The 24,792-nt window shown below is 42.0% G+C and overlaps 1 protein-coding gene across 1 annotated transcript; it reads left to right on the top strand.

Annotated features, from left to right (window-relative positions):
* Nucleotides 1-19,772: 19,772 nt before the first annotated feature.
* PNRC1 (proline rich nuclear receptor coactivator 1) lies at nucleotides 19,773-23,873 on the top strand. The gene is made up of 2 exons (XM_027090700.1): nucleotides 19,773-20,457; nucleotides 22,563-23,873. The coding sequence occupies exons 1-2, from the start codon at nucleotides 19,912-19,914 to the stop codon at nucleotides 23,004-23,006; spliced, it is 990 nt and encodes a 329-aa protein (XP_026946501.1). The 5' UTR covers nucleotides 19,773-19,911; the 3' UTR covers nucleotides 23,007-23,873.
* Nucleotides 23,874-24,792: the final 919 nt, after the last annotated feature.

Raw genomic sequence — 24,792 nt, 5'->3', positions numbered from 1 at the left:
TAAGACGACTTTGTGGGTTTTTTTCCCTCAAAAAACAAACAAACACAAAAACTAGAGTTTCTTTCCAAGATATATTACCCAATCTAGCTATGTACACGTACCACCCAGTATCAACTTGTATACTTGTTTCTGTGGTTCTGTGGGGTTTGCCCTGTTACTCTGTAATACTGTGTTTTCTAGTTAAAGTCCTTCCTCAGCCTCAGGCCCTCTTCCCTGCCTTTTCTGAGAGGGAGGGCCCCCCAGCCCCTAGGAGATCTACCTTGCCAACCACCCTCTTCAGGGTTCAGAGGCTGTGCTTTCTTTTTTAAAAACAGCCTCTCCCACACAGACCCGGTGACTTCAGAGGTGGGAAATCACCCACGCATGGGCAGACTCTCTGAGTCCAGCCTTGCACAGCTGCACAGTGTAGTGGGAAGGGCACCGGCCTGGACGCCAGGTGATCCAGCTTCTAATTCCAGCCCCAGAGGGGACCTCCGGCATCTGGGGAGGTGTCCCCAAGTGAAACACATGGGCCAGGAGCCCTGTCAGGTTCTCGCTGTCCCTATTCCTCAGATGACAACGCTAACACATGGAGATGGGAAAAGTATAACGATGGATTCCTCTGAGGCTGTCAGAGGAGAACAGAGTGGATATTGAGGATAATTCATTGATTTCTTTTGGCGAAGAAAATTGTACGTGGTGAATAAAAGTCCACCTACTCGTGTACAGATTCACACTAAGGCAGTCTAGGGAAGAGAAATAGCAGCTTGGTACGAATGAGATTTTTCTTTCCATAAAACCAAATAGTGGAAATTTCAGGCATTTCTCAGAAATGCTAGTGATTAGATTTCTTGAGAGTCATTTTCAAAGCGGTTATATCTCTTAGGCCTGGGATTAGTGGGTAATTTCTATGTCCTCTTTTATCTTTTTATGTGTTCTCTGAATCTTTTACTAATATGTATTAATTCTGTAATCAGAATAGGTATTTATTTTTAAAAAGAAAAAGAAGTAAATGGCTTAACTGTGCTAATGGACGAAAAGAAGAGGGAAGAACCTTAAAAACTAATAATGATGAAACTGACACTTACTGTCATTTATTATCTACTGGGTAGTAACTGGCTCATTTACTTCCTCTCAACTCTGAAGAAGCTATTATTATCCCCATTTTACATACAAGAAAAACAAAGCAGAGGGGGTCAAATAACTCTTCTAAAGTCACAGAGCTGGTAAATGCAGTCACTGGGACTCACTTCACCTAGATGGTCCAACATCAGGGCCTCTTGCCATTTTATCACCCTGCTGTACTGCCTCCTAAATATTCTAAAATAAACTTCAAATAATAAATACATAAATAAATAAATTTTGCTGTGGATAACCAGTTCTGTGCTAGGGTTGGTTGTACAGACAAGCGCTGGTCTATGCAGTGTTCAACTGAACAGGGAGGCTGTTACACTGAGGGGGTCCTAATGCCTTAGAGGCGTAAACGGACCCAAACCCGAGCCTATAAATACCTCACGGTGAAGAAAGCCGAAACTCAGGACTGCCAATCACAAACAGCCAAGCAGGTTTTCCCATATAAGGCAAGCACTTAAGCTATAGCCAATCAAATAATTTCCTTGCTTTGCATCCACCTTCTCTCGTAAGTCTTTCCCCTAGCTCCTATTGGTGGAGCGCTCCTAACAACTTCCAGTTTGGCATTGCCTGATTCCCACTGATTTCTGCTCAAATAAACTCTTAAGATGTTTCATATGCCTCCGTTTGTCTTTTAACAGCTGACATCCGGGTCATTTTGTGTAGGCACCTCAAAGAGAGTTGAAAGAAGGTGATTGAAATGGCTTGGGGAATGTTTGGGAACACAGGAGCTGCCTCTCAGCTTTTTAAAATACTTTTTTTCTTTTCTTTTTCTTTTCTTTTTTTGGCTGTGCCAGACGGAGTTCCCCAACCATGGATTGCACCCAGACCTCAGCTGTGAAAGCCCGGAATCCTAGCCACTAGGCCACTAGGGAACTCCCAAAAACTAAATTTTAAAAAAGGCACAATCTATCCATGGGACAAGATTCCATCAGCACAGCTGACAGTCAAGGAGAAACAGTCAGCAAAGCTGTCAAGGAGAAACCACACAGCAGAGGGAGGCCTCATCACCACAATCTCATTTCCTGTAAACAACGCGGTCCCTGTGTCCTGCTCACAGCCAGGAATGGCAGCTCCTTTAGGGCTGGCGAATGTGGGTCTTCTTTCTCCTCTCATCCTCCACCTCCTGACGTTTCAGCCTGCTGTCCTCCTGTGGCTGGATCCATTCCACTGCATATCACCTTTCAGGGAACTGGATCACAGAAGCGGTTTCAGGCCTCAGAACTGAGGAAAGGCCTCAAGTTCAATAAACATTAGCTGGATGAATAAATAATGCCTATAGGTGTGGTCCTTCTGAATCAGTAATTTCACCTAATATCCCAGGGTGGGGAAGGACACAGGACAGCAAGATACAAGAAAGACTACCTACACTAACCAATCATGTTCTGATTGTGGTGGGGTGGGGTGGAGCATAGGGGGGCAGCAGCATGGATCACTGGCAACTGCAAATAGGCAAACCTGGATTCAAACCCTGACTTTGCTCCTTGCTTAGCGTAGGACTTCAATTTCTTTTCTTGAGTCTCATTCGATAAGCCTATTTAAAATGCCTGACTTTCAGGGATGCTACAGTTTGGGCATGAGAAGGGAGTCTACTCAGGCTCTTTCTTGGTCCTTGCTTTCATTCCCCCTCCAAAGAGGGGACCGCAATCTGATGGGTTAGGGATTGCGCCACAGGAGAGAGGGGCTCTCTCCCTTTCTTCTTTATCTTGTCTGAAGGTCAGCATGGAAGGAGACCCACCACCCCACCCCTGACACACACACACACACACACACACTGTTTTTCTCTTAGCCCTCTCTTCTCTTCCTTTTTTTAAAAAAATTTTGTAAAAAATATTTATTTATTTGGCTGTGTTATGTCTTAGTTGAGGCACACAGGATCTTCCGTTGTGGCGTGCTGGCTTCTCTCTAGTTGTGGCATGTGTGGGCTCAGTAGTTGCAGCACGTGAGCTTAGTTGCTCGACCAGGGAGCGAACCCATGTCCCCTGCATTGGAAGGTGGATTCTTAACCACTGGACCACCAGGGAAGTCTCCTCTCTTCTCTTTCTTGTGTGCATGCTGTAAGTGGTAAGTGGTCAGATCTCTCTCTGCTTCTTCCTTCCAGGTGGCCTAAGTGGCAGAGAAAATGGTTCCCATTTCCTTCTGGAGAAAAGACCTGTCCAACCTGTTCTCTTTTCCTTCTGGCATCTCTTCGCTTCAACTTCCTGTCTCCCATGTGACCAACTGGTCGTTACATCTGGGTTAAGGCTTAAGGAGAAGGCAGGGTCTAATGGGGTCACTATTGCCAGAGTTCCCTGCCCCAGGATTTCACTTATGAGCCCAGCAACAATAAAAGGTTAACACAGCCAGATCGAAATTTGATCACACATATCTCAGACGTGCAAAGAAAATGTTGGAGATGGAGCTTAAAATCACCAATGAAAGTGTCTCACTCTTCTAATGAAAGATAGTATTATCCCAGGTAACAACTCTCTATCAGAGCTGTTTCTCTCCCTTTTTTCCGTTCCTCCTGGAGACGGTGTCTAGAGGGAAGATGTTACAAAGTTCAGGCACCCCATGATGGCTCTTCCCCTCTGGATTGTCACCAACCTGTGTTGCAAGGATGCTAGTCTGGTCTTGCCCTCGAGCTGCCAATCCTAAGGTCTGCTCTCCTGGCTCTGCTCCTTCGCCCACTCCCCTGGCTGGCAGGAACTTTTCTTGCATCATATCTGCCTCCCCACCAAGAAGAAATCTATAAACACCTACTTCCCAGAACTGTACTAGCAGAATGGCTCCTGGGGAAACATAATTTATGGGATAGAAGAAAACACATACATACACCCCACATACGTAATCTTTGTCACATTGCTTTCCTTTATCATTGTCTGTTGTCTGAATATGACCTTTGGGAATGTTGTAGGGAAAGAAACCTGGAATTTGGGTTCCCCAAACTTCATGAAATCAAGCTCTTACAAATAATTTCTAGTATTATTTCTACATATGGCTCGATTTCCCATTATACTCTTTTTTATGTTCTCCCTATATACCCCCAGTAGAACATTCAGGGATTTTCTGTTTTGCTTGCTACTGTAACTGCAGCATCTAAAATAGCACATGGGGCTTCCCTGGTGTCGCAGTGGTTGAGAGTCCACCTGCCGATGCAGGGGACACGGGTTCGTGCCCCGGTCCGGGAACATCCCACATGCCGCGGAGCGGCTGGGCCCGTGAGCCATGGCCGCTGAGCCTGCGCATCCAGAACCTGTGCTCCGCAATGGGAGAGGCCACAGCAGTGAGAAGCCCGCATACCGCAAACATTTTTTAAATTAAAAAAATAATAATAATAAAATAAAATAAAATAGCACATGGCACAGGATAGGTGCTCAATAAATATTTGTTGAATGACTGAATGGTCCATCACATCTTCTGTGTGTGGATTTATTCAGTCCAACTCTCAGGGCAATCTTACTTCCCTTCTCTCCGGGTCTTTGCAGAGTGGCACCCAGGAGCTTGCGTGCTGCCCAGGGCAATCACCAGCTTGGAGGTGGTAGTTGAAGCAGTGGGTCTTGGTGAGGTTCCTCAGGAAGAGCAAAAAAGAACGCACATGGGGGCCGAGATTGGCCCTAGAGCAGCAGTTCTCAAATTTTTAAATCTCAGAACCCCTCTACACTTTTAAAAATTGTTGAGGACTCCACGCAGCTCTCCTTACATGGGTTATGTCAATATTACTTGTCTTAAAATTAACACAAAAAATTTGAAATATTTATTAATTTATTTAAAATGAAAATACTCCATGTTAGCATAAATAATATTTTCATTTAAAACAGCTATTTTTTCTTTTTTTCCTTTGTTTGTTGAAGTATAGTTGATTTACAATATTGTGTTACTTTCAGGTGTACAGCACAGTGATTCATATATATATATATACACACATAGCATAGTTCCCTGTGTTATACGGTAGGTCCTTGTTGATTATTTTATATACAGTAGTATGTATAAAGCACAGCTATATTTCCAAAAGAAAAGTTACCGAGAAGAGTGGCATTTACTTTTTTTGCAAGTCTCTTGTGTCTGGCTTAATAGAAGGCAGCTGGATTCTCAAATCTGCTCCTCTGTTCAATCTGTTGCGATATGTTTTGGTTGAAATCTGGCCTCACACTGACATGTAGCTAGGAAAGGGAAGATCTTGGGGACTTCAGGGGTTTCTGACCTCATTCTGAAAACTGCTGTCCTAAAGGGACAGTTGCTGCAGCCATAATGACCGTCTCTGTCACAGAGCCCCAGCCCTCCAGAAACTCTAGATCCTGCTGTAAAAACAGAATCCCCCTTTCTCACCTTCCCTGCCTCCCGTTTCTTGACTTAGGATTGCACAATTCTTCAGTCATGTGTAAGACAGCTGGCAGCCTGGAGCAGGAAAGTTAGCTAAGATGTAAGTTCCTGAGGGAGGGTTCTGGTCTTGGAAGAAGGGCGTGGACTAGACATTCTAGAAAGGGGGTGAGGGAAAGAAAACATACCATCCTTCTTCAGCGAGAAAGGAAGTTCAGGCACATTTATGAACAAAGATGACTCAGTGCCTGGGCTGAAAGAAGGAAACAAAATGAAGCCCAACCTGCTGGGCATATGTGGAAGGAGCCGGTTCTCAGAAGGGAAGGAACTGGTGTTATAACATAATTGTCTTTCTACCTCTGTAGTATCCTCCTGGGCCTGGCTGGCAGGCTGGCTCTCAACCACTGCGCCACCAGGGAAGCCCCTGACTTTTAACTTTTGATCACTTAAAAATCATTAACTCACACAAATCAGGTCATTGTCCTGCTATCATTATTTCATTTTTAAATTTACTTTTATTTTATTTACTAGATTGTATTTAGCTCCACTTCTCACTGTGGACAGTTCCCTGAAAACACAAAAATATCAAAGATCCTGGTTTTCTTGATTGCTGGTGTCATTTTTTGACTTACCTATTTATAGTGTAATAATTTTGAAAAACTAAAATTTCTAAACCAAACATGGATAGGTGGTTAAAAACAGAAAGTCTGAAGTATAATCTCAAAACAGGTAAAAGAAGAAAAGGCAAAAAAGAAAAGGGGGGAGCAGGGGGAATCAGAATAACCTAAAATCACAAAAGGTTGAAATAGACATGTCATTTCTTGTCCCTGGGGCACCCCGAGATGAATTTGATAGGAAAGTAGATGACAAACAGCACTTGTACAGCTATAACTACTGAATCATTAGGAAGGAACATAGGCTATTCTTAGATGCTCATTAAAATATGGGTTTAACCTGCAGTGAGTGTGCACAAACAAGGACCTTGATTTTTTTCTGTTTGAGAATACCCTGACCAAAAAATGGCAAGAGATTTTGCTTCTGCAGTCATATTTAAAAACCAATAATGGGGCTTCCCTGGTGGTGCAGTGGTTGAGAGTCCGCCTGCCGATGCAGGGGACACAGATTCGTGCCCCGGTCCGGGAAGATCCCACATGCCGCGGAGCGGCTGGGCCCGTGAGCCATGGCTGCTGAGCCTGCACAGTCCGGAGCCTGTGCTCCGCAGCGGGAGAGGCCGCAACAGTGAGAGGCCTGCATACCGCCAAAAAAAAACAACAACAATAATGTATATCTGATAAGGGCCTAGTATCTGAGTATATAAAGAATACTTACAACTCAACAACAAAAAGTCTTATTTAAAAATGGGCAAAGGACTTAAATAGACATCCAAAGAAGACATGTAAATGACTAATAAGCACATGAAAAGATGCTCAACATCATCAGTCCTTCGGAAATGCAAATCAAAACCACACCCACTAGGATGGATATAATCACAAAAACAAACAAATAAACAAACAAAAACCCAGAAAACAAGTGCTGGTGAAAACGGAAATTGGGAAATGGAAAACAGAAATTGGAAGACTCTTTCATCGCTAGTGGGAATGTAAAATGGTTCATCCCCTGTGGCAAACAGTTTGGTGGTTCTCCAATAAACGTATGATTACCATGTAACTCAGCAAACCCACTCCTGGGTATATACCCCAAAGAACTGAAAACAGGTGCTCAAACAAAAACTTGTACACAAATGTTCATAGCAGAACTATTCACAATAGCCAAAAGATGGAAACAACCCAGATGTCCATCAACTGATGGCTCGATGAACAAGATGTGGTATATCCATACAATGGAATAGTATTTGGCTTTAAAAGGGGATAAAATACTTATAGATGCTACAACATGGATAAACCTTGAAAATACTATGTTCAGTGAAAAAAAAGGCAGAAACAAAAGGCCACATTTATATGAAACGTTCAGAAAAAGCAAGTCCATAGAAGCAGAAAGCAGATCGGTGATTACCAGAGGTGATGGGAGGGGAAATGAAGAGTGGCTGCTTAATGGGTGAGGAGTTTTCTTCCAAGGTGATAAAAATGTTCTGGACCTAGACAATGGTGATGGTTGCACAACACTGTGACTGTACTTAATGTCACTGAATTGTATACTTTAAAATGGTTAAAGTGGTAAATGTTATGTTATGTATATTTTACCACAATTTAAAAAATAATGCAAACTTTCAAGGAAAAACATAAATTTTTTTTTTTTTTTTTTGCGGTACGCGGGCCTCTCACTGTTGTGGCCTCTCCCGTTGCGGAGCATAGGCTCCAGACGCGCAGGCTCAGTGGCCATGGCTCACGGGCCCAGCCGCTCCGCGGCATGTGGGATCTTCCCGGACCGGGGCACGAACCCGTGTCCCCTGCGTCGGCAGGCGGACTCTCAACCACTGCGCCACCAGGGAAGCCCCATATTAATTTTTTTGAGACTTAAAAGCCACAGCAGAAATCTATTTAGTAGAAAGGCCAAACAAATTACAAATTGCTTGAAGACCCCCAGAAAATTGATTGGGCCAAGAGTGAATAGCAAGTACAGCAGGCTGGGTCACTCCAAGCCCTTTCTTGGGAATTTGGAAGAGGAATTCCCATGGCTGACTTGGCCACTGGACAGGAAAGCAGTACTCTGTGAGTTACTAGGTTGTGTTGATGCTTGGTTAGTTTTCCATAGATTCCTTGAGCTTGGCATTCTTAGAGTAATCCTGTTTTGCTTGAGTTAGCTTGTATGGTTTCTTTTCCTTGAAACCAAACATCTGGGACTTCCCTGGCTGCGCAGTGCTGGGAATACCCCTGCCAATGCAGGGGACACGTGTTCAATCCCTCGTCCAGGAAGATCCCACATGCCGCGGAGCAACTAAGCCCGTGTGCTACAACTACGGAGCCTGCGCTCTAGAGCCCGAGAGCCACAACTACTGAGCCCGTGTGCCACAACTACTGAAGCCTGCTCACCTAGAGCCTGTGCTCTGCCACGAGAAGCCACCGCAATGAGAAGCCCAAGAACCACAAAGAAGAATAGCCCCCGCTCACCACAACTAGAGAAAGCCCACGCAGCAACGAAGACCCAACGCAGCCAAAAATAAATAAATTAATTAATTTAGTTATTTATTTTAAAAAAAAAAGAAAGAAAGAAACCAAACATCTAATCCTATATATAAGACATTTAGTAATTAGCTATTTTAGGACATTTAGGTTATGTAATACTACCAATTATACTAGGTTCCTATATCTGCCCTAATAAATTATCACAAATTTAGTGGCTTAAATCAACAGAAATTTATTCTCTCAGAGTTCTGGAGGCCAGAAGTCCAAAAGACAGGGTCAGGCTCCCTTTGGACATTTGTCATTACATTTAGGACCCACCCAGATAATCCAGGATGATGTCTGCATCTCTAGATCTGTAACAATAACATCTGTAAAGACCCTTGTTCCATATAAGGTAAGATTTACAGGTTCTAGGGAATAGGATATGGACATATCTTTGGAGGGCATCATCCAACCCACTACACCCGTATATAATGTAATATATAATAAAATAACGTCACAGTGAAAGATATGCCCATTTTGAAGCCTGCTGATACATGTTGGCAATATGTATCAGTGTTTAATATTCCTGACATTGCTCAAAATGTTTTTTGGAACTTTTCATTTGACATTGCCCTTAGAAATTGAGTCAGATTCTTTAGAAAATAATAATGGCTATGATAGAATCACCAATATTTGTACAGTGTAACAAGCACTTTCACATCCTTGGGACCTCATAATGACCCTGTAATAATGTAGGTAGATCCAACCAGTGGAAGCATTTTGTTTGCTTCTGGCCAAACTCAGTGCCTTATTTTCTTAAAGATCAAACTTTGAAGCAAACGCAGGAATGAGAATGACAATTGACATTGGACAAACTAAATTTTGGAAAAACCCAAGTCCTTCTAAACTTTCTTTTCTCCTTGCTCCACATCATATCAGTAACGCAAATCCTGTCAGCTCCACCTGGAGTATTTCTCATATATCCAATCCCTTCTACTCCCACCCAAGGTGCCTTAGTTCCCTCAGACTAAAGGAAATACTTTAACTGATATTTTAATAGCCAGGTGAGATGCTGCCGACTCATGGGTCATTTAATAAAGCCAATTAGACCTTCAAATTTATTCAGTTGATTTTTGGTTTTTAAAACACCAAATAGCAGGAGATTGGGCTTGACATATATACACTAATATGTATAAAATGGATAACTAATAAGAACCTGCTGTATAAAAAAGTAAATAAAATTTTAAAATTTAAAAAGAAAACACCAAATAGCAATAGAATACAATTAAAATACTTATCAATTAAAATATTTTCTAAGTAGTCTTCTTGCCTTTCAGTTTTGGGTATCTTGGCTCTCTCTCTTTTTTGTTTCGGCCCTCTCAAACCCCTCCAAAATATACTCTCCCACATGTGGCATCTCTACTCCCCCACCTTCTAGGGGTACCCACAGCACAGACAATGAATTCAAAATTCTTCAGCAGAGCCCTGAGTGCCCCTTTCAGTTGACCTCCATCTAAATTTCCAATTTCTCTGGATTATTTTGTTTCCTACCCATGCTTGCCCTGCATACTCATGCCTCTGTGCCTTTGCTTTAATATCGAAATCCTGTAGGTTTACTTTAAAAACAAAATGCTATTTCTTTAAAATAAGTATAAGGCCTGAAATGAAATCAGCCTTACTCTACCCACCCTTTGCTTCCTGTCCACGCTTCCTCCGGGCACCTCCCCCCAACCTTCTAATACTCTTATCCGTTCTTTTAGTATTAACCTTCATATTTTAAAATAAAATGCCAATAATGATATATTTGTTTTTTTGGTTGAATATAAACTGATGACTTTCTACTACAAAGAAGAGGTTTTCGCTCTGTTATCACCCAGATCCCAACTATACTTACACATATACATATATACATATACTCTCCTTCCCCATCCTCCCAATATAGCTATAAGTATGGATTCTGTTGCTATTTGGTGTGTTAAAAAACAAAAGTCAACTGAATAAGTCTGAAGGTCTAATTGGCTTTATTAAATGACTCATGAGTCGGGCAGCGTCTCTTCTGGCAAGCAGAGAGGAGTTGTGCAAAATGGAAGGTTTCTATAGCAGAAAGAGGGTTGGACAAGGAAATTACAAGAGCAGATTATTTCAGGGAAGGTCACCTTCCCTAAGGGGAAGGCAGGGGGTTTTAGGCAGATTACCTCACTAGTGCCAACCAGGAAATTTCAGACTTAGTGGTTTTGAAACCTTCCAGGAGAGGCTAAAACAGCAATTATCGAATAAGTTAGGTATTAAGTCTTGGTGTGACTTAGCACAGTGACTGCTGTTTGGGGCCTGTTGTTTCTTTTTAACAGGCGTTAACATGTAACCAGTTTTACTATAAATATATTCTCTTTCTTGGGCTTTTTCCTCTTCTTTGGAATCAATAATTGCCTTGCTCTTTCCTAGACTTTATTTTCCTTGCTTCATTTTCCATTTACCCAGCATTCATTGGCCCCCAAGCTCTCTGCCAAAGGTGTACATCTCTTCTCAGTTCCTTCAGACATATTGAGGATTCTATCAATTTCATCTTTTTCTTGGAACTCCTCCCCTCCCCCCAGAGTCATCCAGCTTCCTGCTGCAGGCTGAGCTGGTTGCCTTCTAGGCCACAGTACAGCTATTGTCCTGAGCTCACCTTTCACCCATATCCTGAAAATTCCTTCTACTCCTCTCCTGTGGGCTCTCATGTTTCCTAGTTCCCATGTCTTCCTCTTTCTTGGTTTACTCTCTTTAATGAAGTGCCTCTTCTAGTAGCTTCCTGAGGGGAAAAAAATGCATGGGAGAAATTTCATGAGTTGTTTTGTATTTGAAAGATTTTTATTGTGATCTTAGGTTTGATTGATAGTTTGAGAGGTATCTTAGTTCAGGTTGCTATAACCAAGTACCATAGACCGGGTGGCTTATAAATAAATAACAGAAGTTTATTTCTAACAGTTCTGGAGGCTGGAAGTCCAATCAATATCAGGGTGCCAGCCTGGCTAGGTTCTAGGGAAAGCCCTCTTCTGAGTTACAGACTGCAGACTTTTCATTGTATCCTCACCTGGTAGAGAGCAAAGAGAAGGAAGCAAGCTCTCTCAGAACAGTTACAAGGGCACTAATCCCATTCATGAGAGCTCCACGCTCATGACCGAATCACCCCCCAAAGGCCCCAATTCTTAATATCATCAGGGAAGTAGGGTGTTAACATATGAATTTTGGAGGGACACAAACAGGAGGAAACAGACTTCTGAGTTGTAATTCATTTACCCTTGGAATTGAAGTCATTGTTCCATTGTCTTCTAGCTTCAAGCTGATATTTCAGATACTATTCTAATCTTGTTGCTTTGTATGTGACCTGTTTTTCCCTTAGAATTTAATAATCATGCCTTTTTTTTTCTTCATGTAGGCCTATTTTCATCCATTATACTGAGCACTCAGTGGGCCATTTCAACCTGCACACTCATGTTCTCTAGTTCTCAGAAATTTGTGTGGTTTATTTGTTAATTTCCTTCTCTCCATTTGCCTTGTTTTATCTTTCTGGAATTCTTATTTGGAATACTGGGCCTCCTGGAATACTGGCCTCTAACTCTCTTTTATTTTCTATTTTTCAGACTCTTCAAATTTAGATTTTACTTTCTGGGAGATTGCCTTAAATTTACCTTTTATTTTTTTTAACTGGAATTTTTATTTTTGCCATGGTATTTTACACTTTCAATAGCTCTTTTAAAATTCTGTTTCCTTGGGACTTCCCTGGTGGTGTGGTGCAGTGGTTAAGAATCTGCCTGCCAATGCAGAGGACACGGGTTCGAGCCCTCGTCTGGGAAGATCCCACATGCAGTGGAGCAGCTAAGCTCGTGCACCACAACTACTGAACCTGCACTCTAGAGCCCGTGCGCCATAACTACTGAGGCCACGTGCCACAACTACTGAAGCCCGTGTGCCTAGAGCCCGTGCTCCACAACAAAGAGAAGCAACAGCAATGAGAAGAACGTGCACCGCAACAAAGAGTAGCCCCTGCTCGACGCAAATAGAGAAAGCCCACTCGGAGCAACAAAGACCCAACGCAGCCAAAAATAAATAAATTTATTTTTTAAAAATTCTATTTCCTTTTTATAGCATCTTGTTCTTGTTTCATGGGTGTACTATACTCTTAACACTCTGAGGCTATTAATTAGAGGGGCTTTTTAAAACTTTCTCCTACTCTCTCTGTGTCCTGCAAGTTCCTTTTATTCCTGTTTGTTTGTCTGGTGATCCTTGCCTGATGGCTTACACTTTAGGGTACAGAAATAAGAAGCGGATGGTAAACTCTGTGTGCATGGCATGTATTATTGGCTACTGGGCATCACTATGGGATGATCTGGCTGGGCTATATCTTAAAGAATCCCTGATGTCAATATTTAAGCTAATCACATGATATGCACTTGTGGTACACATAGAATGACTGTAACATGCTAACTTACTAATTAGGCCAAAATATCACTCGCACCTCTCCTGCAACTCAAAAAGCTAATGACATCATGTTAGATTATAGCAATGAGTCATATCTGACTGCGAGTCATAATCAATATCTCAGAGAAAACCTGGCAAAATATCAACATCACAGCTTCATTCTGAGCTTCTTTGTGCTCTTCTTTGGCTCTGCAATCCAAACATTGTTTTGGTCTTTCTCTGTGTGTTCAGGAATGTTAAAAAAAATGATATAACTCAGGAAATGTCAATTTCATCTTCTTATACTAATCTTAAATTTCCAAGGATAAAATAGGACACAGTAAAGATAACTCAGGCAATGTTGATTTGGTTGTTTTGGACAAATCCTAAATCTTTATGGATATTATAAGGACATGGAAAATCTTCTTTCTTAAGAATTAATAGAAAAATAATTGGCCAAACCTCATTTTTCTTTTTGTGTTCTGGGGTTACAAACTACACAAAATACTCTATATAGTTCCACTTAGACTTGAAAATCATAAGCATTTCTCTAAAACAAAAAGATTCATTTTGGAACCTTTTACCATCACATAGTTGAAAGAGCCCTAGAGTCTGAAATTCTACTTTATCATATCACCCTAAATTCAAATACCATAAAAATTAGGGCATTGCACTATTTTGTAGAAATGAGATATGCTATTTTCTTTGTGCTTATAAAGTAGAAGTATATCAATAAGTCAATAAAAATGTGCCAATATTCTAGAATGCATTCTGTCACACACACACAAATGGCATGAAATTTTTGATGACTTGATCTGGAGTAGTTGCAAGTAGGGCTGGGCCTGGATGTCCCAAGTTTTACAAGTAGCTTAAATCATGACACAGCAATAACTCTCCAGAGTTACAAAACATTGTAGGGCTTCCCTGGTGGTGCAGTGGTTGAGAGTCCGCCTGCCGATGCAGGGGACATGGGTTTGTGCCACGGTCTGGGAAGATCCCACATGCTGCGGAGCGGCTGGGCCCGTGAGCCATGGCCGCTGAGCCTGCGCATCCGGAGCCTGTGCTCTGCAATGGGAGAGGCCACAGGAGTGAGAGGCCCGAGTAGCAAAAAAAAAAAGAAAAAAAATTGTAGAGCAGGAATTATGCTTTATTTCCATGCTTTGAGTATTTAAGGGAAAGGAGATGAAATAAGGATGATGATGAGAACAGTAGAAAAAAACAGAAAGATTAAAAGGGGAGTAAGTCATGAGACAAAGCAGACAGACTAAGACATCAAAGTTAATGAGGTGTTTACAGAAATGATGACTGATGAGACACCTAAGGATTACACATGAGGGCACAACTGCAGTTTGGGTGAGGGATTAAAAATTTAAGATTATGTTGGGTAGAAAACTAAATTTTTTTACAATGGAATAAACGTGTTAAATGATTCTGTAGTGTTTGAATTAAATTAGAATTAAAAAAAAAAAAAACAGACTCGTGACTTTAATTTTTTTTTTGGCTGAGTCGCATGGCTTGCAGGATCTTTGTTCCCTGACCAGGATTGAACCCAGGCCACGGCAGAGAAAAACGCACAGTCCTAACCACTGGGCAGCCAGGGAATTCCCAACTTGTGACTTTGAAAAGAAATGTCTTCCAAAATTGTCAAAAAAAAAAAAAAAAGGTCTAACAGTGATACTATCATAATCCCAATCTGTACTCATGCAGAACAATCTGATATCCATTCCTGATGCCCAGATTTTGCCTCTAATATTTTTCTTCATTTAAAGGAACTAAGATTCCTTATAAAATAGCTCATTCCCCGCTTTGGGTCAGAGAAAGATGAGGATAATCTGGAACATCTTGTGTATACCAAGCAAGAATGTTTTCAAAAATGTTTGGGAGAAGCGCTGAAGAGACAATAGAACCATCCTAAAAGGCGTTTTACTGGCCAAGCTCTAAAGATTTGAGCAAAAAAGGGAAAATAATTATCGATCATCAAAACTATGTTAATGTATGAAAGTTCATAATGATTCTCCAAAGGAAAAAGTTTGCAATTTAGTAATAGGTAGTTTGGCCATAAAAGATAGTGAATGTGATAATATAGATATGTTAATTTTTTTAAAGTACAGAGAATTGTATGCATGGGGTTTTATAAAAATCGAAACCATATATTAGCTTATAAAGTACAAACACGCCTTTTCTCTAATTGTGAAAGTAGAGAGGGATGAATGGAGGAATTGGGAATCCGCCAAGCAGCCCTGGAGAAAATTATTAACTATACCAACAACAGAAAGAACTGCTTCACATTATTTGCCACACAAAACAACCAGGTAGAAAGGAGATCCAACATTTTGGTTGCAAAATGACCAAATGGAGAATTCAGTGGTGTGTTTCACAGCAGTGAAAACGTGGAGTCCTAACCACTGGACCACCAGGGAACTCCTGACTTGTGACTTTAAAAAGAAATGTCTTCCAAAGTTTTCAAAAAAAAAGATGATTTGCCAAATGTCCTGAGGAAAACAGAAGACAGTTAATAATGTAGATTCCATCCCTGTCTCATGAAAGATGAAACCTTTTAATGGTCATATTTATCATAATTAATGAATGAGACAAAATCAGTTTCCAAAAATGAACAGTCTAGATCAATCAATATATAATGTTAAGAAACTGGGTTCTGTAAGGTGGCCAAGTGAAACAAAAAACATTTCAGGAGAGGCAATAGGTTGCATTCTATGAGTGGTAAGGATTTTTAAAGTTCTATCAGTGTATAAAAGGAGAGCCAGGCAGAAGGCACAACCAGGCCTGTGACCTCCAACTAAGATTCAATTGGTTGAAACCTCAGCTGGTCTAAATAACATGCTTTTTCCTTTGGTTTCATATCTAGGATGAAATAGTATCAAGTATCCATAATATTATTGTACCCCAGGGCTGCCACTAGTTCTTCTGAAACCTTTGTAGCAATAAGAAAAAGAGATCCCTTCCTCCAGGTGGCCCCAGCCCCTGGGACAACAGCTTTCAAGAGCAGACTTAGAGTTGTATTTCAGCACCCCCTCATCCCTTCAGCCAGGCACCCTTGTGCAAAGCACAGCCTGCAAAGGCTTGCTGTCCTTCTTAGGAAGGTTTAAGAAATAAACACGTGGTAAAATTACTGCAACCCCAGAAAGGTATAATGAAGGAGGATAGGGATAATGAGGACAACAATTTCGACCTACAGTAATAATACTTCACAAGCAATTTAAGTGTCAGTATAAATTTTGTGAAAATTTGTGCATATTTTGTTTGCTATTAAATATAAACCTTGGGACTTCCCTGGTGGTCCAGTGGTTAAGACTCCTTGCTCCCAATGCAGGGGGCCCAGGTTCTAGTTCCTGGTCAGGGAACTAGATCCCACATGCCGCAACTAAGAGGCTGCATGCAGCAACGAAGACCTGGCGCTGCCAAATAAATAAATATTTTAAAAAGTAAACCTTAAATTTCAAACAAACTTTTCAGGGTATGTTGATAAAATAAGGTTTGTGATCAAGGCTTAAATGTCAGGGAAATTTTTATTCATTAAGTGTAAACATTGTGATTTCATGGTTATGTTCAATGTTTAGAGGAATATTATTTCATAGATTTGAAAGAGTAATAATTTGAGAATTAAGCAAAGTATAAATTGGAGTAAGTGTTCCTCTTTTCATACACGTGTCCTTCAGAGCTTAGATGTTCAAGATCTAAGCAACAATAGGCAGAGGAAATGGAAACAAAGTAACGGTGAAGGGGGAAGAAGGACATTCAGAGCAGGAGAGAAAGATGATATTCAAGGTAGAGAGAGGGAGAGGATGAGGGCAGAAGTGAAATGTGAGAGAGACAAAGGTAGACAGAAGAGAGGGCAGAGGAATTCAGAGGGCTCTGGAATGTCAATGCAGGTAAACTGCTTATTTCACAAATGGGGGGACTTCCCTGGCGGCCCAGTGGTTCAGACTCTGCACTTCCACTGCAGGTGGGACAGGTTCCATCCCCGGTCAGGGAACTAAGATCCTGCATGCCTCTGGAGCAGCCAAAAATAAAAGAAAAAGAAACACAGGTGGGCTTTAATACCTGACTACTTTTCAATTGTTTATTTAAACAAACAAACAAAACACCTCCTGTAAATAAACTGTTGACTTAACAAAAATAAAACCAAGACATGCAATGGAACAAAAACCTTCAAGAACCCTAAAGTCCTCTCAAGATTAACTTTACCCTTGGAATGTCTTGCTACCTCCATATTGGCCCAGACAAGCATATCTGATCTTTTCCTTTATATCGTATAGCACAGATGAAACCAGGTTTGAATACTAAAACCAGACTTTACTAAAGACTAGCAGTCTATGGGAACTCTACACAAAGGGTAAAAATGAAATCCAATAATATGGTTTATAAATCCCAAATTACTCTCTTCCAGTGGTCCATTCCAGCTCCCAGTCCCTTGGTGGTGGGCACCATCTTAGCACCTACCACCCAGGTGGCCACAGCTGCAAGGCTACCTTTCTTAAAGTACAGAATCCAGGGTTTTATGCAAGGCCTACACTTCAGGTCTCAAAAGGATAAACTACATACCACATAATAATCCCAACACCCACCCAAGACACATACATAGACAACAACAGGTGTTCTTGATCAAGGGCCCCATTGAACTGACTACAAATTAGCAGCCCCCTGAAGGGTAAATTATTCTTCAGGACAGTTTGATAGTACACCCTAGTAAAGTCAAATCTTAGGCCTTGGGATCTGGTGAAAAGAGCACTGCATTAGGAGTTCAAGTGATTTAGTCCCTAACTCGGACCTAAGGGACTGTGACCCTTAGGCAAGTCACTTTATCTTTAGAGGCTTTATTTATATTATTTACATGTTGCTATTTACTTTAAAGGATTGGAGTAAGAATAAAATGAGATAACAGATGAAAAAGTCCTTTGAAAAAGCAGAAACTCTTACAAAAACAAAAGAACAAATTACCTCATTCCAGAGGTTCCATAATCTTCGCCTGCTCTTCTCCACCAACTTTTTTTTTTTTTTGGCTGCACTGGGTCTTCGTTGCTGCACACAGGCTTTTCTCTAGTTGTGGCGAGCGGGCTTCTCACTGCAGTGGCTTCGCTTACTGTGGAGCACGGGCTCTAGGCATGTAGGCTTCAGTTGTGGCACGCAGGCTCAGTAGTTGTGGCTCTCAGGCTCTAGAGCTCAGGCTCAGTAGTTGTAGCGCACGGGCTTAGTTGCTCCAAGGCATGTGGGATCTTCCCAGACCAGGGCTTGAACTTGTGTCCCCTGCATTGGCAGGCAGATTCTTAACTACTGCACCACCAGGGAAGTCCATCCACCAACTCTTGCCAGGCTATTCTCTTCAGATGGATCTTAAACCCAACTTACAGACCTGACAATTTCAATTACAGCCTGAGGAGCTTTTACAGGGTTGGAAGTATATGATTCCCATTCATCCAATGATCATGAGCACTTACTATGTATTAAGTGTTGGAAACACAAAAATGAGTAAAATCCAGCAAAAATGATAAAGTCCAGCAATCAATAATGATGGAAGGTAGTATTAACAGTTTATATAAAGTTATTGGGAAGCATTATTCTGGATATTGCCTCTGTCCAACTTTGTTATCACAAAACACTTATCAAGCACCACAAAGCTGAAGAATATTGGTTAAAGGCTGGTAGGATACAAAGAAGTTTATTGTGGTGTTCTAAAAACCTATAATCTAGTGTGGCAGGTAGTACGGATGGTGTTAAAATTTCAGTCTTACCAGACCTGGAGTTCAAATTCTGCTACTAGCTTACTGTATGACATTTGACAAGTACTTTTTGCCTAAGCCTGTTTTCTCTCCTGTAAACTGGGGATAAAATATAGTACCGATTCCTTAGAGTTGTTCCGAGGTTCAAATGAGATAATTCATGTAAAGAACAGTTCGTGGCACATATGTGCTTGAAAAATAGCCACAATTCTTTCTGTGTGTGAGCGCAGTGCGGGGAGATGAGGAATTTCTATCAACACAGACCTAGCAAAATACACTGTATGTTGCAGAGCTGTTTCAGTTTCTCCCTTTGAGACGCAAGCCTCCTTTGCTTTCTTCTCGGTATCAGGCACTGTTTCGTGATCTCGAAGTCCCACAGTATGAAATCAGTAACATTTCCAATGTGCAATTACGGATTTATGGACAACTTTTTATACGTTAAGAGGCCAATTTCAGTAAGTCACTCCCTTAATTTTTACTCCGATTATCATGGCTAATGACCAGCGTTTCTCACCCGAGTTAATGAAAAAAAACGTAAGCAACACTTCATCAAATGTAATTTAAATGTGGACTGGTTTTCTTTCCGACTGCGACGAATGTAACCCCTACCGCGCACTCTGAAATCTTAAAATTAAAAAAAAACAATAATAATGCTATTATGTTGGGCTTGAAATAAGTACTTCCCCAAGGTCAGTGGCCGAGGGAGTAGGTGTCAGTGGCCTTGATGCTTCCCGATTCTTTCTCCCTGGTTCCCGCCCCCATCCCCATCCCCAAGATTCAGCCTAGATCTAGCCATCAGACCACCGCCTTCAGGATGAGGTGCGGGGGTGAGGAAGAAGAGTGGGTAGGGGGTGGGGCAGGTGGAACTGAAACTGAACTTCATTGTTCGCGGGACTGACTCTTCCCGAAATAGCCCGATAACAGCGCCTGCGCAGTGCGCGCTCTTTGTGCCGGGCTGCAGCAAGCGGGTTGTTTGTGTGTGCCTCTTCAAGGCGGTGGAGGCGGAGCAGGAGAGGCGTGGCCTCCCTATCGCATTCTGATTGGGCTTTCTCAGAGAGGTGGGCGGGGTAGGGCGGAGCTTCCGATAACAACACTCGGAGCGGAGGCTCAGGCTATTTGTTGCTGCGCCGCCACCGCCCGACCCATGGTATGTTCTTTTCTCGGGCTCTGTTAGCAGCAGCCGCCGCCGCCGCCGCCCTGTGATTTCTGGCCTTATCTCCTCCTTCTACTCTTGCTGAGCCACTTTTCCTCGTAGTGCTATGACCGTCGTTTCTGTCCCACAGCGGGAGCCGCTTGTTCTGGGCGGCCGCCTTGCGCCCATGGGTTTTTCCGCCCGCGGTTACTTCGGGGCCCTCCCGATGGTTACCACTGCTCCGCCGCCTTTGCCCCGGATCCCGGACCCACGGGGGTTGCCCCCCACTCTCTTCCTCCCTCACTTCTTAGGGGAAGATGGTCCCTGTCTGACCCCTCATCCTCGCGCCCCGGCACCTCTGCCCAACTGCAGCCTCGCCACGGCGGGGGGCACCCCTCGGGCAGCACCAAAGAAGCGGCGAAAGAAGAAGGTGCGGGCCAGCCCGTCGGGGCAGCTTCCCAGCCGCTTCCACCAGTACCAGCAGCACCGGCCGAGCCTGGAGGGCGGGCGGAGCCCCGCGACGGGCCACGGCGGAGCGCAGCAAGTCCCGGACCAGGCCCAGGCCGCCGCCTGGGCCCCGGCTCCTGCGACCGCAGCTCGAACTGAGGAAACGAGCCCTTTCCCTGGCTCGCTGCCGCCCGCGGCGCCCGGCCAACCCTCGTTCAATAGAGAGGTAAGGGCCGCGAGTGGGACGGGGGTACCACTGGCGTACCGGCCCCTAGTCGGCCACAGCCCGGACGCGAGGTTTGGGGCCCTGCGCTCTGGGGTCGGGAAGGGAGGGGCCGGGTTGAGGGTTGAGGGACGGTTGTTTACTCGGGAGGGAAGTTTCCGTGACGCCCGCTCAGTTCTTGCTGGTGGGGGGGGAGGGGAGGCCAGCGCTGGCGCTGCTGATTGGCTCCGGGGAGTCGGCCAATGAGAGGAGCGGCTGCGCCCCAGCAACAGTCCGGATTTAGAAGGCTGGCGACGTTCCAGGGGGTTTCGGTGTTCTGGGCGCGGGGGGGGGGGGGGGGGGCGGGAGAAGGAAGAGACCCGCGGGAGGCTGACGTCAGCGCGCGCTACGTGCGGAGCGCTTCGGCGCCCATGAAGGAGGCGAGCCGGGCGGGGGTTGGGAGCGCGAGGGCGCGGGCCTGCTGGCGGCTTTCCGACCGTTGGCAGCGCCAAGACTCGTCGGGACGCGCGTACGGTCTCTCGGTACCCGGTGTGGGGTTTGTCACGGGGCGGCAGCCGCTCGCTTCCGGTTGGCTTTTTGCTGAGTTGTGAGGTGCGCGGTGTGGGGCGCCGGGCCACCTGGGGCGCTGCTCCTCGCGGGGCCGACCTACTTAGCTGTGCTTTTCAACTTCGAAAGTCGGTAGGAGCGACAGCAGAGCTGTTGCCTCTTTGAAGCGATAAGTTCTCTGGGCTAGTCTATCAGATGAACGGAATTTACTACGCATCCCCACGGTGTACTGTGCCAGGCTTTCTTAGCGGAAGGTAGTTTTATTGCTTGTGTCCAGTATGATGAAGTTTCCGAAAGAAGAGTTCCCAATTGAATTGACGATATGCTGCCCAGTTGCTATTGGACTAGGATAAAATTGATTAAAACTTAAACGGTATTAAGTGGCTATATTACTTAAAGTAACCTTTGTATCAAAATAAAAACATTTTGACTTGAATTTCAAAAACCTTCATAATAATAATGAAAATAAGTTACTGACATTTGTTGAAAGAATATTGGTTTGAGAGATTTGCAGCTCATCTAGCTGTGCCCTTGCAAAAACTTAAATTTGTCCACCGTGATTACTTAAATTTTGTATACGTTCCTTTCAGTTCCACGGCTCTTCTGTAATATTAATTACTGTAAAAGCGAGTTTTTGTACTTGTTTCCTAGTAAGATTCCTTTATTTTCTAGAACGGTATTGAAACCGGGAGCTCTGTTGTCAGTTACCCTTTTTGACATGGATTATGTTACCTTGTGCTCCGGCTTTCTATGTGTGTCCTGGCTTACCTACCGTATTACAAGTGTTGAAAGGGCAGTGATCGAATAGATTACTCTGTCTTTCCATTATCATGGCTTCCTGTAAGGATCACTTGAGTTAGGAAAGTGACTGGAATTTAGGCAGTAAAGTTCTTGAAGTAGTTTTTACAACAGAAAGTAGGGGGCAGGCAGAAAGCATTTTCTTCTATGTATTATATGTGTAACTGGACGAGATGATAGAAAGTGGTAAGTATTTTAGTATTTAAATTTCTGAAATTTTGTTTTCACAAGCTGGGGGGATAATTTTTAATGTGTGTACTTAGTAACCATTATCAAAACACTTTCTCACTTAAAATCAATCTCCTAATCAAATTTCTATTCTGACATAATTTTTAAAGAACTTGTCTTAAAAGGTAAATAGTGTATCTATTAACATAGTTTTTCTTTCTAATCAACCAAAGCATTTGAAAATTTCTCTTGGAAATACCCTGCTGTAAAAACGCTGACCTTTGTTAGTTAGGAAGAGGTTGTCATACATGTTTGGAATATAGCTCATTACTCTTTATAGAAAGGTGGACTTGGTTACCTTGGGTTCTTTGACATTTTAGAATCAGCATTGGTAACAGTGATTACTATTTTTAGTGATAAAATTAGATGTGTGCATATTTGGACTTCCAGGGATAAGTGCAGCAAGCATTTAATCAAGACAGTGAACTAAAGTCCACGGGAACTTTTTAAAAGAAAATATGTTAGATATATGGTGAGGTTCATGACTGATTTTTATCATGAGACTGTATTCACTTTTATGTTCCTTGTCTTTGTAGGTTTTAAAATCAAAGATGGGAAAATCGGAGAAAATTGCCATTCCCCACGGCCAGCTTGTTCATGGTATACACTTGTGTGAACAACCAAAGATAAACAGACAGAAAAGCAAATATAACTTACCACTAACCAAGATCACCTCTGCAAAAAGAAATGAAAATAACTTTTGGCAGAATTCTGTTTCATCTGATATAATTCAGAAGCAGGAAAAAAAGCCTTTTAAAAATACTGAGAATATTAAAAATAAGCATTTGAAGAAATCATCATTTCTAAGTGAAGTGAGCCAAAAGGAGAATTATGCTGGGGCAAAGTTTAGTGACCCACCTTCTCCTAGTGTTCTTCCAAAGCCTCCTAGTCACTGGATGGGAAGCACCATTGAAAATTCCAACCAAAATAGGGAGTTGATGGCAGTACACTTAAAAACTCTCCTAAAAGTTCAAACTTAGATCTCAGATTTCAGTATGTATGTAAAACATAGCTTTTCCAAAATCCCTGGACTCTTGAAAAGCAGTGGTACAGAAATGGAAAATTACCTTGTTGCAATTTACAAGGGCAAAAGATGAGTTTAAAAAATTACAAACAGCTTGTATTATATTTTATATTTTGTAAATACTGTATACCATGTATTATGTGTATATTGTTCATACTTGAGAGGTACATTATAGTTTTGTTATGAAAGTATGTATTTTGCCCTGCCCAAATGGTAGGTGTTTTGTATATATACAATGGAGAAATTTTAAGTGTGCTAAGGCACCTGAAAGACCGATTTATTTGCACAAGGTACTGAGATTTTTTTCAAGAAACAGCTGTCGAATCTCAAGGTGAAGATCTCAATGTGAACAGTTTACTAATGCACTACTGAAGTTTAAATCTGTGGCACAATCATTGTAAACATGGGGTTTGTCTATGTTTCTCTAAATTGATTTCTGCCTTCTAATCTGTAATTACCGGAAAACTCCTATTCCCATTTTTACCAAACTTAATTTCTGGGTTTTGGTTTATATCCATTCAAATTTAAAATTTTAATGCCAACAAAATCGGTTGTAATCAAATTTTAAAATAATAATAATTTGGCCCCCCCTTTTCAACTAGTCTTGACTCTTTGTGTGTGATTGTTTTTTCATGTTTGAATGTGTAACTAGGAGATGGATTTTAACTTTCCATTTTACTGGCTAAATGTCTATACTAATTGTACATCCTCCCTCTGAAAGCTGGAGAGTCCAATAATTTAACACTACTACCTCTAAGGGGAGGAATTCCCCATCTCATGAATGGAAATGGTTGTGGGCAAAAGTAAAGCTGATTAGCTTATAGCTTAGAATATGCGTTTATTTTTTGAGCTGTTTCATAAAACACCATTTGACTTACCACATATTTACAATGAAAGAAAACGGCACTTGTTTGATTTGCAAAATTTATACTGATACTGAATGGGATACTTGAATCAAAGCAAATACAATTGATGTTAAAATATTAGGTGGAGACTTTGGAATCTCAAGCTTGCTTTAAGTTATGGCAGCATATGTATTTTTACTTTAAAATTCAAACTACTACTCAGTAGTGTATCTATAAAGTCTATTCCAGTAAGAAATTCTAGAACACAATTTTCCACATATAGTTTTTCATTATGTTATACAAGGCCAAAGTTTATGCCAAATGATACAAAGGAAAAAGTAATTGGTAATGAGTAATTGGTCAGTATTTAGACATGTGAAAAAGTAAAGGTGTTCAGAGGCTATATGTGATCCTATAAGGTAGTATAGATGAGAAAGGTGCCACCATCCTGAGGAAGAAATAAATAAACCTTAAGTCTCAACTTCTTGTATCATTTTGGTTCACACAAGAAGGGAGGACACTTACCTAACCTTAACTTAGAATCACTATTGACTTAATAAGCAATGCCAGGATGGCATGATGACTTGTTATAGCCACCTCAAAATCAGAGAATTTCTAATAGATGTGGTCACTATACAGCTTGTCAACACCCCAACCAACCATTTTTCTTGGCATTGACTGTAACATGCTTTGTTCTTAAATGAATTTAGAGAAAGTTAACTTCATTTACATATAGGTATATGTAGATGGATTTTAAAAAAGCACTTAGAGAAACTTAAGATACAAGTGCACTTTCGACCTTATAGAAGATAAGACTTTTTTTTAGCTAAGAGAAGTGTTAACACACTGGTAAAGAGGATGGTTAAATTTTTTAAAGGATGATGTAAGGAAATAGGT

The sequence above is a fragment of the Aethalodelphis obliquidens genome, unplaced genomic scaffold (assembly GCF_003676395.1).
Source record: "Aethalodelphis obliquidens isolate GAN/ISIS:26980383/991018 unplaced genomic scaffold, ASM367639v1 scaffold3, whole genome shotgun sequence".
Taxonomy (NCBI): Eukaryota; Metazoa; Chordata; class Mammalia; order Artiodactyla; family Delphinidae; genus Aethalodelphis; species Aethalodelphis obliquidens.
The sequence above is the reverse complement of the archived record's forward strand: the minus strand, read 5'-3'. Positions and strand labels throughout refer to the sequence as shown.